The sequence below is a fragment of the Choloepus didactylus genome, chromosome 4, assembly GCF_015220235.1.
Source record: "Choloepus didactylus isolate mChoDid1 chromosome 4, mChoDid1.pri, whole genome shotgun sequence".
Lineage (NCBI taxonomy): Eukaryota > Metazoa > Chordata > Mammalia > Pilosa > Megalonychidae > Choloepus > Choloepus didactylus.
In genome coordinates this window covers 100,068,055-100,081,850 of record NC_051310.1, presented here as the reverse complement: position 1 = coordinate 100,081,850, position 13,796 = coordinate 100,068,055, and the positions used below count along the sequence as shown (strand labels likewise).

The 13,796-nt window shown below is 47.1% G+C and overlaps 1 protein-coding gene across 5 annotated transcripts in view; it reads left to right on the top strand.

Moving 5' to 3' along the window:
• Nucleotides 1–13,429, top strand: part of LOC119531718 — a 53,789-nt gene extending 40,360 nt beyond the window's left edge. Inside the window, exons 4-7 of one of the 5 annotated variants that reach the window (XM_037833281.1) lie at nt 2,423–2,567; nt 9,286–9,516; nt 11,960–12,071; nt 12,987–13,429. In XM_037833281.1, coding sequence (XP_037689209.1) covers nt 2,423–2,567; nt 9,286–9,516; nt 11,960–12,043 — 460 coding nt within the window. In that variant the 3' untranslated portion in view covers nt 12,044–12,071; nt 12,987–13,429. Of the gene's footprint in view, nt 1–2,422; nt 2,568–9,285; nt 9,517–11,723; nt 12,710–12,986 lie in introns of those variants that run through there. The other 4 variants (XM_037833285.1, XM_037833283.1, XM_037833280.1 and 1 more) reach the window with 4 other exon arrangements.
• Nucleotides 13,430–13,796: the final 367 nt, after the last annotated feature.

The following is a 13,796-nucleotide window of genomic DNA, read 5'->3' as shown; positions in this document are numbered from 1 at the left end:
GAAGCAAGTGGAAATGGTCAGCAGGTCAAATGCTGCTGAGAATTTGAGTAAGATGAAGACAGAGAATTGGTCCTTGGGCGTGGCCTGATATAGGTTACTGATGACCCTGATAAGGGTCTTTTCAGAGTTAGGGTAGAGATAGAAGCCCGACCAGAGTGGATTGGGGTATTTGCTTATGTTTGAAGGATTCCAAGAAACGAGTACATCATTTGCCTCTGGAGAGCGAAACTGGGTGGCTCAGAACAGGGGAGGGGATTGCCTTACTTTTTACCATATATTATTTTCTGTTTTTTGTTTTTGTTTTTGTTTTTGTATTGTGTTGCAAGGACCTATTTAAAATGCCACAATGGGTTGAAGAAAGAATGGGCAGTAAAACAAAAGAGTAAAACAAAATATACACAACTCTTTGGAGATGTTTTTACTGGGAAAGGAACAGAGAAATGGATTAATATGGGGTCAAGGGAAGATTTTTAAAAGATGTTAATGCACTGTTGAGAGTGGTCAAGTAGGGGGGGTGGACAGTGCAGGGAGGAGAGGAGATGACAGGGAGCAATGGGACCCAAATCAGGTTGGGGGCTGGACTTAGGAACAAAGGCAGAGAGCTCAGCCCGCGTTACCAGAAGGAAGGTGGAGCCAGGCACTTAAACACAGGATGGTAGTGGAATAGGTGGGGGGATGACAAGGTCTGCGGTTAAGGGTGGCTATGTGTCAGGGAGACGATATTGGAAGTTCATGAAGAAAGAATGTGTGAAATGGTCATTCCAGGAGTAGAAAAGTAGATATTCGAGGGCTTGTTTGTCAGTTTTGAGTGTCTATTTGAGGTTTGGTGTCATAAATTTGAAGTGTGATAATGGGGAGGGGGGTGATATCTCTGACTGAATGGAAGTGGAATTTCTTCTTTTCCAGGAGGGTCCCTCTGCATTTGGAGGTCTGCCATGATTTTTCTGTGACAAAAAAAGAGGTCTTTCAGCTGTAGTCTTTTTGGTTCCTTGGGTGCTCCTTGGTGGTGAGGGGCTGTCAGAGAGTGAGGTGGCAAGGAGATGCTTGAGCAGGGCAGAGCTGGGACTTCCAGACATTTGGAGGAGCAGCTGGCAGCAGAGGATCAGCCAGCTCTTGGAAGAGATAGGACAATGGGATGTGTTGGATGGGATGTTGGCTTTGGATATTGGCAGTGGGTTGTTGGTGAAGGGATGTTGGCAATGGGGTGTGCAAACATTGGGCTGTAGGCAATGGGGTACTGGCATTAGAGCCAAGGATTGCTGTGGATGCCTGCAGCACGGGGCAGTCCTGAGGGCCCCAAGAAGGGCTGCTACTGTGATTTACAACCAAAATTCGGTAGTTGGAGGGATCAGTCAGAATGAAGCCTAGGCAAGTCTTCAGAGACAGAATAGATCAGTGGTTGCCTGGGGCTAGAGGTGGAATTAGCTGGTAATTGTAAGTGGGCATGAGGGATTTTATTGGCATCATGAAAATGTTCTAAAACTGGATTATGGTGATAATATAACTCAGCAAATTGAATAAAAAATCATTGAATTGTATACTTGAAATGGATGAATTTTACATTAGGTAAATCATATCTCAATAAAGTTGAAAAAAAAAATGACCTAGCCCCACACCTGGCACATAGTAGGCCCTCGATAAGTGATACTGAATGAATAAGTGATCTCTTTGTCAACAAAGAGAGACGCAAAACAGTTGGCCACATTTTTTCACAATGAGCATGTATTACTCTTACAATCAGAAGAAAACAGAGGTATTTTAATGGGGTGGCATCCCTTGGAGTTTGCCTCAGTCCTGTGTTCTTCTCATTCAAAATGCCCTTCCTATGCCAGGTCCTTCACACTTATGCTTGCCACGCTCACCTGTCTGCTTTCAACTCCTACATAACCCAGCTTCTTCTGCTCCTCTTCAGGCCCAGGTAGCCACCTGCCTGCTGGGCCTCTCCTCCTGAGGTCCCTGGCCATGTCAAATGCACCATTTCCAAACATACCCATCATCTCCACCCACCCCCAACCTGCTCCTCTTCCTCCCATCTTTGTGACCAGCCTCACCATTCACCCTGTGGTCTAGCCAGCATTCTGAAGGCATCACAGGCTCCCCCCACCCACACCCAACCCACCACCAAGCCCTGACCTTCCATCCCACACCATCCCTTGGCTCCAGCCCTCTTCTCAGCCCCTTGGTCTAGGCACCCACTGATCTTATGCCTGTATCTTTGCCCCAGCTGCCTCTGCCTCTTTTCTTCCCTTAGCAAACTCAATCCCCACACTGCAGCCATAGTGACTATCCTCAAGTGTAGATTTGGTCACCTGACACTCCTTCTTAAATATCTCTGATCCTCATAGTTTGCAGGATAAAGTCCAAATTCCCCAACATGGCCATTCATGGTTCTCCACTTACCTTTCTACTTACCTCCCTCCAGATACTCCCATGCAGGGGGAGCACCTCCAGGACTTTGTGTCTGTTGCTACCTCTACCTGGAATGCCCACCCCCTCTTCTACTGGAAAACGACCCGTTCTTCAGGGACTCAGTTCTGGGAAGCCTTCCCCAGCGCATCCAAATACAGGTATGATTCTCTCCCCCATTTCCCCCATCACAGTGCACCCTTATATATGTACCCCACCCCACCCCACACCTAGATGTGCATCTTGAGAGCAGGGGCCGTGCCTTTTACCCGTGTAGCCTCAGCACCTAGTGCTGGCCTGGCACAGAGCTGAATGCTCATTTCTCAGGAACCTGCATTAGGTGCCCACCCCTAGGCCCACCCAGTGGCTCTGAGAGGGAGAACATAGTGGGAGCTGGGAGGGAGCCTTGGCTGGATCCTCAGCTGTAAAAATCCTATCAGCTTTGTTCTCAGCTATGTCTCATTGCCCAGCACTGTGCCTGGTGATAGTAGGGGCTCAGAGGCATGCAGACATGAATAAAATGAACCTGATGGCTGGAAAGGGCCCAGAGATTGTCCAGCTCAATATGCACCACCCACACAAGCCCCAGCATTTCACAAAAGAAGAAGCTGAAGTCCCCCAAGGGACAGGGATGTGTCCAAAGTGAAACAGTGGCCAAAAAAAAAAAAAAAAAAAGGCAACTAAAACTCAGGTGTCCCCCTCCTCATCTAAGAAGGTTTTCTCTCCAAAGTTTACAAGGGCAAGGAAGGCTTCCAGAAGTAGGTGGAGCTTATTAGTATCATCCTCCCTTATGCCTGAGCATGCACCGTGTGCTGTGTTTCATGTCTGGTGTGTCATGCATCAGCTCACGGAATCCCACATCAACCTAGGGAGGAAATATTATTATCACCCCCATTGTACAGCTGAGAAATCGGGGGCTCAGGCTGCTAAAGTTATACCACCAATAAAGTGATAGAGACAGGATTTGAACCCTGCTTTATCTTACCCCAGGATCAGCATTCTCAGAACCCTGCCCCGCACCAGGATGGTTTTGATAGGAGGGCCTGAAGGGTGGGGCTGGCAGTGCAGCATGTCCTACCCGAGGGAGAAAGCCAAGTAGGGGAGGGTGACGGCCCCTCAAGGACCTGGCCCTTGGCCCCTGGGGGTGGCAGTGGGAGCAGGAAGCACTTTGAACTCTGGGAGGTAGGAGCCTCCTTTCCCCAGCTCCCTACTGCAACATGGCCCAGGTCCTTCTCCACCACTGCTGCTGGTCTTGGAACTGGGGTTGACCCTGAAGGGCCTCCATTTGGGTGAAGGAAAGATAGAATCCAAAATAGATGGCAGAACACACACAGAGCTGACCCTTCCTAAAATTATGATATTCAAAATCCTTGTCTGTGGGGCAGGGTCTCCATCTGGAGTCTGTCTTCCCTCCATGCCCTGTACTGCTATCCAATCCATTCTCCACATGCTAGACATGCCCCCTCTTTCCCTTCCCCTGCCCCCTTCCCCAAACCAGCAGTGGTCGTTGGTTGTCTGCTGGATGAAGCCCAGATCCTTTACTTTGGTGTTCAAGATGCTCTATGGTCCCACCTTGACTATTTGTCCTAACTTATAGCTCACTGGTCTCCTAAACAAGCTCTTTGCCCTTGTCAAATTATACTGCTCACCATTCCTCTAAACATGCCTGCTGCTTTTCTGCCTCTGAGCTTTTGCCCAGGCAGAGGGACTGCCTTTCGTTCCCATATTTCCCTGTAGAAATCTTATCCATCTTTCAAAGCCCAGCTCCTTTGACACCTCCTCCTTCCATGGACTTTTCCTCCATCTCTCAAAGCAGAAGTGCTAGATTCCTCTTTTGAATCCCAGAGTGCTTTGCACAGACCTGTATAAGGCCCTTACTTAACTTGCTGTCTTGTGTATGGAATATCTGTGTACATGCCCTTCCCCTTCTGGGCAGTGCACGTATGAAGGCAGCAAGGGTGTCCTATTATCTCCCTATCTCCATGCCCCTCAGGACCCAGATTTTGTAAAAATCGATGTTAATTGTAGAAACTTGGTAGGTTGCAAAGGATTTCTATGTGATACAAAAGAAGATAACCCCAAAGGTAGTTATAGTTTGTTTGAATGTTAGGACAGTAACCAGTTTTGCAGCTCATTTAGCCATCTTCTTCCAGCATTCTTTCTTTACCGGACTATTTATACCTCAATCTCTAGTGTCCTCCTTTGAACGAGCTTTGCCATCCTGCTGGGTTCCCTCATTAATTAGTTGAACAAGTCTTTGACACATGCTCATTATATATTTGTGTAAGTTATGCTTTTTAAGTTTTTTGAAAAGTATCCTTTGGCAAACCTTTGGAGCACACTAGAATTACCTGTGCAGCATTTAAAACACACAGATAACCAGGCTCCGTCTCTGCTGATTTTGATTAGAAGGTCTAGATTAAGGTCCTGGTGCCCATATATAGATAGATATATTGTAATAATACTCTAGGGGAATTTGAATCAACATTAGTTGTTGAGAATCTCTCTGCTAAAAGGAGATAGCCATTATGTGTATAAAGCACTTAGCCACAAGTCTGGCCCATAGTAAGTACTCATTAAACACCAGCCATTATTCCTGTTATCCCTGATAATGGAATATCAGATGCTGAGAGTGAAGATTAGGTACAGGGGCACACTGGGTGTTCCTGAAATCACACTAGCTCCATACTCGACCTTCAAGATCATGAGGTGCAGTGGTAAATTGCTGCTGTAACAACTTACCACAAACAGTAGCTTAAAAACACAAATTTATCCTCTGAGAGTTCTGGAGGTCAGAAGTCTGACATGAGTGTTAAGGGACTAGAATCAAGGCGGTCAGCAGGGCTGGTTCTTTCTGCAAGCTCCAGAGAGAACCCATTCCCGGCCCCTTTCAGCTTCTGGAGGCTGCCAGGCTTCCTCGGCCTGTGGCCACATCACTGTATCTCTGCTTCTGTTGTCACATATGCTTCTCCTGCTACCCACCCTGATCTCCTACCTCCTCTTATAAGGATAATCCCCCCATCTCAAGATCCTTAACTTAATCACATCTGCAAAGTCCCTTTTCCCATATAAGGTGACAGTCAGAGTTTCTAGAGATTCGGAGGTGGGTATCTTTGGGGGGCATTACTCAGCCTACTACAGTCATTGCACCCTCAGCCTCTGGTCCAAGGCATTACCCTTTTCTGAGAGATGCCCCCACCACACCCTTATAACCATGGGGGACTGACTGTGTTCTCATGTTGGGTATAGAGAGAGCCAGCAGAAGTTCTGCAAGCCTCCAAAACTAGAGTTTTTATACTGAAACAAGTAATATAGCTGGGATTCAAAGAGTAAGGAGGGACAAGTTGGAGGCAGCTCTGGATGACCTAGGTGCTTCTGCAAGGTCCACAGAGCAAGTGTGGACATTCCCCGTGACACAGCCAGGTCATAGCCACCTCTCTTCAGCAGCAGACAGTCTGCCTTCTTGGTGGAAGCTGCATTTACTAAGGTAGCAAGTTGCAAGTTGTTAAAAAGAAAAAACAAACGAACAAAAAACACCTAACCTATCTACTGTTTTTTTTTTTTTAATTATTATCTATGGAACTAAAACAAGTTAAGATTGTTGCTTTAATGTCTCCATTAAATAATTTCAGTCTAAGAGCTCCACAAAAGCTCAGAAAACAGGCAGGAGGGTTGTTTCCCACCCTCCTTTAGCCTGGGTCATGAGGTTGGCAAGGATAGATGGGGATCCTGCATGCATTATAACAAGGCATGCTTTCCACAGCCTTGTGCTGGGGGAGTGGCTTCACAAGCAGGCCAGCAGAATGGGGAGGGCGGAACTCCCTTGAACAGTGAACAACCTGCACATCTGTACACAGCGGTCCCCACCTCCCAACTGCCTCCATATCCTCCCATTATATATGAACTTCTTTCACAAGTGCTCTGCATTTACAAACCCTTGGCGCATCCCCCACACATCCTTACGGAATCCTCACAACCCCATGAGACTGGCTAAGGTGGGTATTATTGTCCCCTTTTAGAAATGAGAAAACCGAAGCTATAAGATATGAATGATTTGCCAACATCACCTGATGAGTAGGTGCTGGGGCTGGACATAGAAGTGTCCCTTTCAGGATATCACTCAGTCTAGGGTGGTCCTGGGGGGTGGGGAACGGATCATGCATCTCAGTGAGCGAGGCTTCCATATTGCCACCTGCTGCCAGCGGTTTACGGTTTCGGAAGCTCCTCTTTACAAAGCTACCCCCTTTCTCCACCTCTCCTGATCCTCAGGATTCTCACTTTCTTCTCTTTTCCTGATCCCGCCTCTAAGACAGTCAGCAAATACCACACTCACCTCAGCATAATTACACCAGCTTCCACATGTCAGGCCTCAGGGCAGATAAATCACAATGATTTATTCAAAGGAGTGAGGTGATTAACGTGCCTTGAATGGATTTTGCTCTTAATTTAATAGGCTAGTATGTTTCTGTGGGTCCAGACTGGGGCATGTTCCTCTAGGGCGGGAGCTGGGTCCAAAGCAGAGCCCCCGCTGGCAGGAGGAGCAGGCGGCCCTGTTGGAGGTCTTGGAGGATCAATTTGGCGCCTTGTTTTGGTGTAACCGGAAACCTGCTCTAACTAGAGGCTAGGGTTTGGCGGAGGTGTGGGTTTGGGCTGGGCTGCTCACTGATGCCCTAGGCTCAGCTTTCACTGCTGGCTCTCAGGGGAGCAAACCCCCCACTGAAGGGCGGGGATTAGAGTCCCCCCACACCCTTCCCACCCTTTGTTTAAAAACCGGCAATAGAGCTCACCTGGAGATTTAGGGTGAGACCACCCCTCAACGGAGGGGCCCCCTGGAGCAGGGCACCCATGGGAACGAGGATTTGCAGATAGGATTCCGGGGGTTTTGTGGAGTTGGAGGGAAAAAAAGGACATCTTTATTTCCCCTAACTTCTAACTGAAATTCAGCATTTCTCTCCATTAGGGATGCAGGCAACAAACCCCAGTAAGTATTAGCAGCACCTGGGATTCTGAACCAACAGAAATCATGTATATTTTCATATCACATTACAGTTGTTGCAGGTGTCCTGAGATATGGTTTACGCTCCTCGCTACTTCAAAATTATGGTAGTTATTAGACCCACTGCTGGGTCTGAATTGATGGGTTCATAAATGTGCACATACTACTGTATCATCATTCAAAAAATATTTTGATAACCATATTTCAGTATAATTGGTTTCCTTTGTAAGCTTATGTATTTTGTTTTGTGTACTTAAAAACATTATTCTGAGGAGTCCATGGCGCAAAGAGAGTAAAACGAGGTCCGATCCCATGCAACCAAAGTAACCTTCACAGAGGATAGGTCACATCACTTGGTGGGGGTGAGGAGGTGAGGGGGAGTTGTTAAAAAAAAAACAGAGTTTCTAGGGCCCTGTTGCAGGTCAGGTTCTCTGGGACTTGGAAAGGGGGTTTAGGGGGTTTGTTAGGAATGCTTTGGAGAACACCTGTGGAAAGGAGGGAACTGAAGCAGGGTTAGGCAGAAGGAGAAGACGCAGTCTCAGTCGAGGCCCCAGGAGGCCCTGTGCAGAGTTCTAAAGCCGAGATGACCCTTCAGAGTTGTCCTGAGACAGGGTGAGGGGGTAGGTCTTTATACCCCATGTTGATCAGTTGTTAGATCCTGTCACCCCAAAAAAACGGTATGACTTTGGACAAGTGCCTCTCCAGCTGAGGCATTTCCCAAAGAGGGCCAGCAGCCCAAGAGCTCTCAGCCAGCAGCACCCAGCAGCTCAGGGAGAAAGTCATTCATTTCTGGAAAAGAGTTTTCATTCCTGAAAGGGTCCCCTTCCCAGAGGCCACCACAGACTCCCGACAGAGACCTATTGCAGGTGAATTCCAAAGGATCTTTCATTGTTAAAGCCCTCCCGGTGATTCTGAGGCTCTGCCAGGTTTGCAAACCCTTCATTTCAGGCGGTAAGAGCTGGAGGGGCCTCTGAGAATCATGGAGTCCAAGGGAGTTGTTCAAGGCTGGTCAGCTGGTCACTAGCAGAGCCGGGAAGATGTGCTCTGGCTTTGTCCATAGCACCTCTCCATTTATTAACTTTTTCCATTTATTAATTTTATTCAATAAATATTTATTGAGAGTCTTCTACCATGCTTAGCCCTGGGAATGCTCTAGTGAGCAAAGGAGACACAGTCACCTCCCAGAGAGAACTTACAGTCCGAGCTCCCACAATTCCCTCCACACTGCACCTGCTTATGCTCACACTTTGGTGGGAATGTAAGTTGGCACAACTTCTCTGCAGGGTAAATTGGCAACATCTATCACAATTATAAATGTGCCTACACTCTGACAGCAATTTCACTTCTAGGTATTTATCCTGCAGGTAAGTCTCCATAGGGGTGAAATGATATAGGTACAAGGATATGTACCAATATACCATTTATAATAGCAAAAACCTGGAAACAGCTTATATGTGCATCCACAGGGACTGGTTATATAAATTGTAATGCATATTATGGACTCCTATGTAGCCTTTAAAAAAAAAATGAGGCAGCTTTCTATATATTGATATGGAAAGGAAAAACCAAACCCAACTCCAAGGCATATTAGTAAGCAACAAAAGAAGATGTGAAGTCTTGTATAACATGCCACAATTTGTGTGGGGAAAAAAAGAAAATATATCTATGTATCCATTAAAGTTTCCACCTAACCAAGAGCCATTAAAAAAAGGGGGTCAGTCAGAATCCAGTTAGAAATACAGAAACGTCTAGGTTTTTCAGAGAGAATTTAACTTAGGGAACTAGTTATCCAAGTGATTCAAGAACTGAGAAGCCAAATAGGGAAAGGTGAGGCAGCCCAGAGATGAGTGACTGAAGGAAGCTACCTGCCACCCCTAAACCAGAATGACAAATGGATGAGACAATTGCTGGAGCTCAGAGGCTGGAGTCACCCAGTGTATCTGGAACCATGGCAGAACCGTTTCCTGTCCACAGAAGAGTCACAGCTACTGCCAGGAAGCCACCCACGGCAGAGAGGGAGGGGAAGAGGAGGCTCTTTTCTTCCACCCAGTGCCTCCCATTGGTTGAGCCCATCGAGAAGCCAACTGGTCCAGGATCTTGGGAAACAGCTGCAGGTAAGGGTCAGCTTCTGCGATACCAAGAAGAGCATGGGGAGGGCAAGGAGTGCAACTGAGGGTGGATAAGTGACTGGCATCACAAGTATATGCTTATAAAATGCAGAGTATCTCTGAACTGTATGGCATGGTAATAGTGGAGAATTGGGACTGGGCTGGGGTGAGGAACACCTACCTTTTTTTTACTTTTAAATTGTGTACCATGAGCACATATTACCTGAGACAAGATGCTTGCCTGACATTCACATTTAGTACACTGGTAAGGGCAAAGCTGTTATACACACACACACACACACACACATACACATACATATATATATATATGTTTTGTTTTGTTTTTTCCTTCCCCATGGAAAACATTCTCCTGGGGCTGGGGGGGGGGGGCGGGCAGAAGGAGGAGACAAGTAAAATTTCAAAAAAAAACCTCCTGTAATTATACCATCCGGAGATAGTGCAGCATTTTTTCTGTGCATGTTTTTCACAAGTGTACTCTTAATAAACCTCTTTCACTGCCTTGTCCCTGAGAGGAGGAAGCACAGCCCTGAATGAAGGCAGAGGGTTGGTGGAGCACTAGCTGGAGTGGGAAGGCTGTTCTCCTCTCATCAGCAGCTGGCCTGCTGGATGCTTTCACACCACATCTGTACCCACTTAGAAAACTGCCAGCCGGAAGGCCTCGGCTTGCAGCCCAGAGCCACACCTGCCTGCCAGAGTGCCTGTCTTACCTCAGATGTGAGATCCTTACCTCCAGGAATGAGCAAAGGGCCCCAGATGCTCACAGGGAGGAGGAAGAAGGTCCCTGGACTCTTCTCTGCTCTGCTCTCAAAGGACCAATTCTGTATTCACTACTCCATAAAGAGGGATGGGCGGTGGGAGAAGTCAAGGGGCTACCTCCTCTCTTTGAAATTTAACCCTTGTTGAACCCAACGAAGAGAGGGCTGAGGCTCAGGAAGTGTAATTGCCTTGCCCGAGGTCACGCTGTCAATTGGCACAGGTGAGGTTCAGCAAGGATCTGTGGGGGTCATGAGCTCAGCCCTGTCACTGTGCAGACAGGGGCATGGAGGCCTCAGAGGGGTCACAGAGGCATTGGCCGAGGGGCTCTGCCCTTACATGTTGCCTCCCTTGTCCCTTAGGGTGTCCCAGAGCAGCACTTCCTTACTAAGACTCTCTGAGACTCAGTTTTCTTGGCTATTAAGTGGACCAATATTATATCCCTAAAGGGTTGTTATAAGGATTAAGTTTTTCAATGAATGTAAGGGTCTCAACAAATGTGAATACACTCCTTCCTTCCCTTTAAGTATCTGAATTCTTTCCCCTTTTCCTGAAACCTCACAGAGTTATTTGAGGCTCAAACAAGAAAACTGGCCTCTCTAAAAAGCTTTTGGCCGTGCCAGGGAGCATCCCACTGGCAGGCTTGAGAGCTGGGCTCTGCATCTGTGGGTGCTTCTGCCTTAAAATCCAGATCCAGATTTGCTTGGCATGCTGTCTTCTCTCCTCCTAACTCAAGGAAGCGAGTTCAGATTGGGTTAACTTTCCCTGCTATTAACATTTCCATGACTATTTTTCCAGCTATTTTTGTCAATTCGGAACAATTTTCCTAAGAGGAGAAGCAAAGGAAACACTCTCTGTTTAAGCCTCCTACTCCTCAAAGCTGGGCTATTCGGGTTCTCTGGCAGATGAACTTCTGCTAGCAATCTGGGGCTCTGCTCAGCTTCCCAATACCTGACCCCAGACCACAGTCATCTAATAAGTGGCAGCTCCACTACCCAGTGGGGCAAGTTGTACCTTTGTTTCTAAGATGAGTCTCCCAGGCCTGACTCCAGCCCCTGAGTTCTCAACTCTGCATAATGGAGGCCATTTGACCTGCCCTGAGGCCTCAGCCCCTTTCCAATCTCTAGGGCTGATGGTTGGTACCAATGGAAGGAGCCTGAAGCTGGTCATTACCTCCATGTCTTAACTTCAAGTCATCCTTGCTGTGGGCCTCTCTATGTCCTGCAGCCTAGAGTGACACTTGTGTCATGTTCCAATTCCCGTAGAATCCTGTGGCCACTCACCTGGTTGGGCTTCTCTTGTCACTTGTAGTGACCAAGCCTGTCAAGGGCTTCCCCAAGCCATCCTCAGTCTCTTCTTTCTCACCTGCTAAAGTCTGCTAAGTGCCAGCTCCTGAATATGGAGATGGAGTTACAGCCTCTGGTCTCTTATCTTCCTAGGACTTCATTGCGTAGCAGGGGAGACAGGCCAGTAATGAGACAATTACAGCCCAGGGTGGCCAGGGCTCTGCTGGAGGGATGCAAGAAGAACTTTGGAGGGAAAAAAAACATGGAGGAAGAAGCACTGAATGAAGTCTGGCCAGAGGAGTCAATGACAATGTTCCAGTTATCTCTTGCTGCAGAACAAACCACCCCAAAACTTAGTGGCATAAAATAAAAACTATGTATGCTTGCAGATTCTGTGGGCCAGGAACTTGGACAGGGCACTGCATAGCTGTGTCTTTCCTGCTCTAAGACGCCTGAGGCCTCAGTTGAGATGACTCTGTTGGCTGGAGGTGATCTGAACAGGTAGGAGCTGGGGCTACTTCCAAGACACTCCTTCATTAACGCATCTGAGCTGGGCTGGCTGGAGAATGGGCTCAGCTGGGACTGCCAACCAAATGCCTAACTGTGGCCTCTCCAGCATGGAAATCTTAGGGTAGTTGAGCTTTTGATGCGGTGTCTCAGGGGTTCAAGAGTAAGCATTCCCAGTGGACAAGGCAGAAGACACGCAGCATCACTCCCAACACCCCTTATTGGTCAGATATATTGTAAGACCAATGAGATTTTTAAGGGATGGGGACATAGAATCCACCTCTAGATGAGAAGAAAGGCAAATAATTTGCAGGCATGTTTTAAAACTGTCACAGAAGGCTTTACAGAAGAGGTGACTCTTGAGTTGGAATTTCTTTTTTTGAGGCAACATTTACAGAACATAAAATTAATCATTTAAATTGTACAATTCAGGGGAATTTAGTGCATTTACAATGTATGATCATCACTTCTATCTAGTTCCAAAATGTTTTCATCACCCTGAATCCCCATATGCATTAAGCAGTTTCTCCCCCATATCCCCCCATACCCATTAAGCAGCTTCTCCCCCATATCCTTCTCCAACTACCAGTCTGTGTTATGTCTCTATAAATTTGCCTATTCTCAATATTTCATATAAATGGAATCATACAATATGTGACCTTTTGTGTTTGGCTTATTTCATGTAGCATAATGTTTCTGAGGTACATCTATTTTGTAGCACATACAATCAGTACTTCATTTCTTTTTATGGCTGAATAATATTCCACTATAGGCATATACAACGCTTTGTTTATCTATTCATCAGCTGACAGACAGTTGAGCTGTTTTCACCTTTGGCTGTTGAGAATAGTGCTGCTATGCACACTGGTGTCCAAGTTTTTATTTGAATACCTGTTTTTAATTCTTCAGGGTACAGACCTAGCAGTGGAATGGCTGGTTCATAAGGCAACTTGAGCTGAATTTTGAAGGAGGAGTAGAAGTTTGCCAGATGGACAAAGCAGGGAGGGCATTCCAGGCTTGAGGGAGCAGCATAGACGACTTCCTAGGGGATCACCAAGGTCATCTTTCCTGCCACCTCACCAGGCAGCCATCCCTGGCTGATCCTCTCCAGGTGCCAGGATCCTGTGGTGCCCCGGAGCTCAGACATCAGTCCCTCCACCGAGGGCTCCTCCGCATCAGAGGCTGGGTGACACGTTCCCGCCCCAGAGGCCTGGCCCCATCTGGTTCCTGGGGCTGTGGTGAACCCAGAAGGGGACACAACCTGTAAAGCACTTTGAGGGGGGTCCAGCCAGCCCCCACACCCATGGTCTCATCTCCAGCTCTGATTTAGAAACCCCTGAGGCCTAGCCAAAGCTTTCTTGGTTTGGTTTTTCAAAGAATTAAAGGCTGTGTGTCTATTGGCCTGAATCCCGGCAATTCTTTCCATAATAGTTAGTCCTTTTGATTGTAGGCATACAAACTCAGACTGGATTAAACAAAAAAAAAGGGAACTTATTGGTTCCTGTAACTGGAATGTTCCAGGGTTGAATCCTGAGTTTAAACAATATCAGAATTCTGTTTCTCTCAATTTTTCACGCCTGCATTTTTCTGTGTGGGCTTCATTTTTAGACAGTCTCCCTAAAACTAACAGAGATGGTCCAGCACCTCTCTAGGCTTAACAAATCCTCTCAGCCAGCAAACCCAGCCAACAGAGGGCACGTCTTCCCTGAATGCACCAGC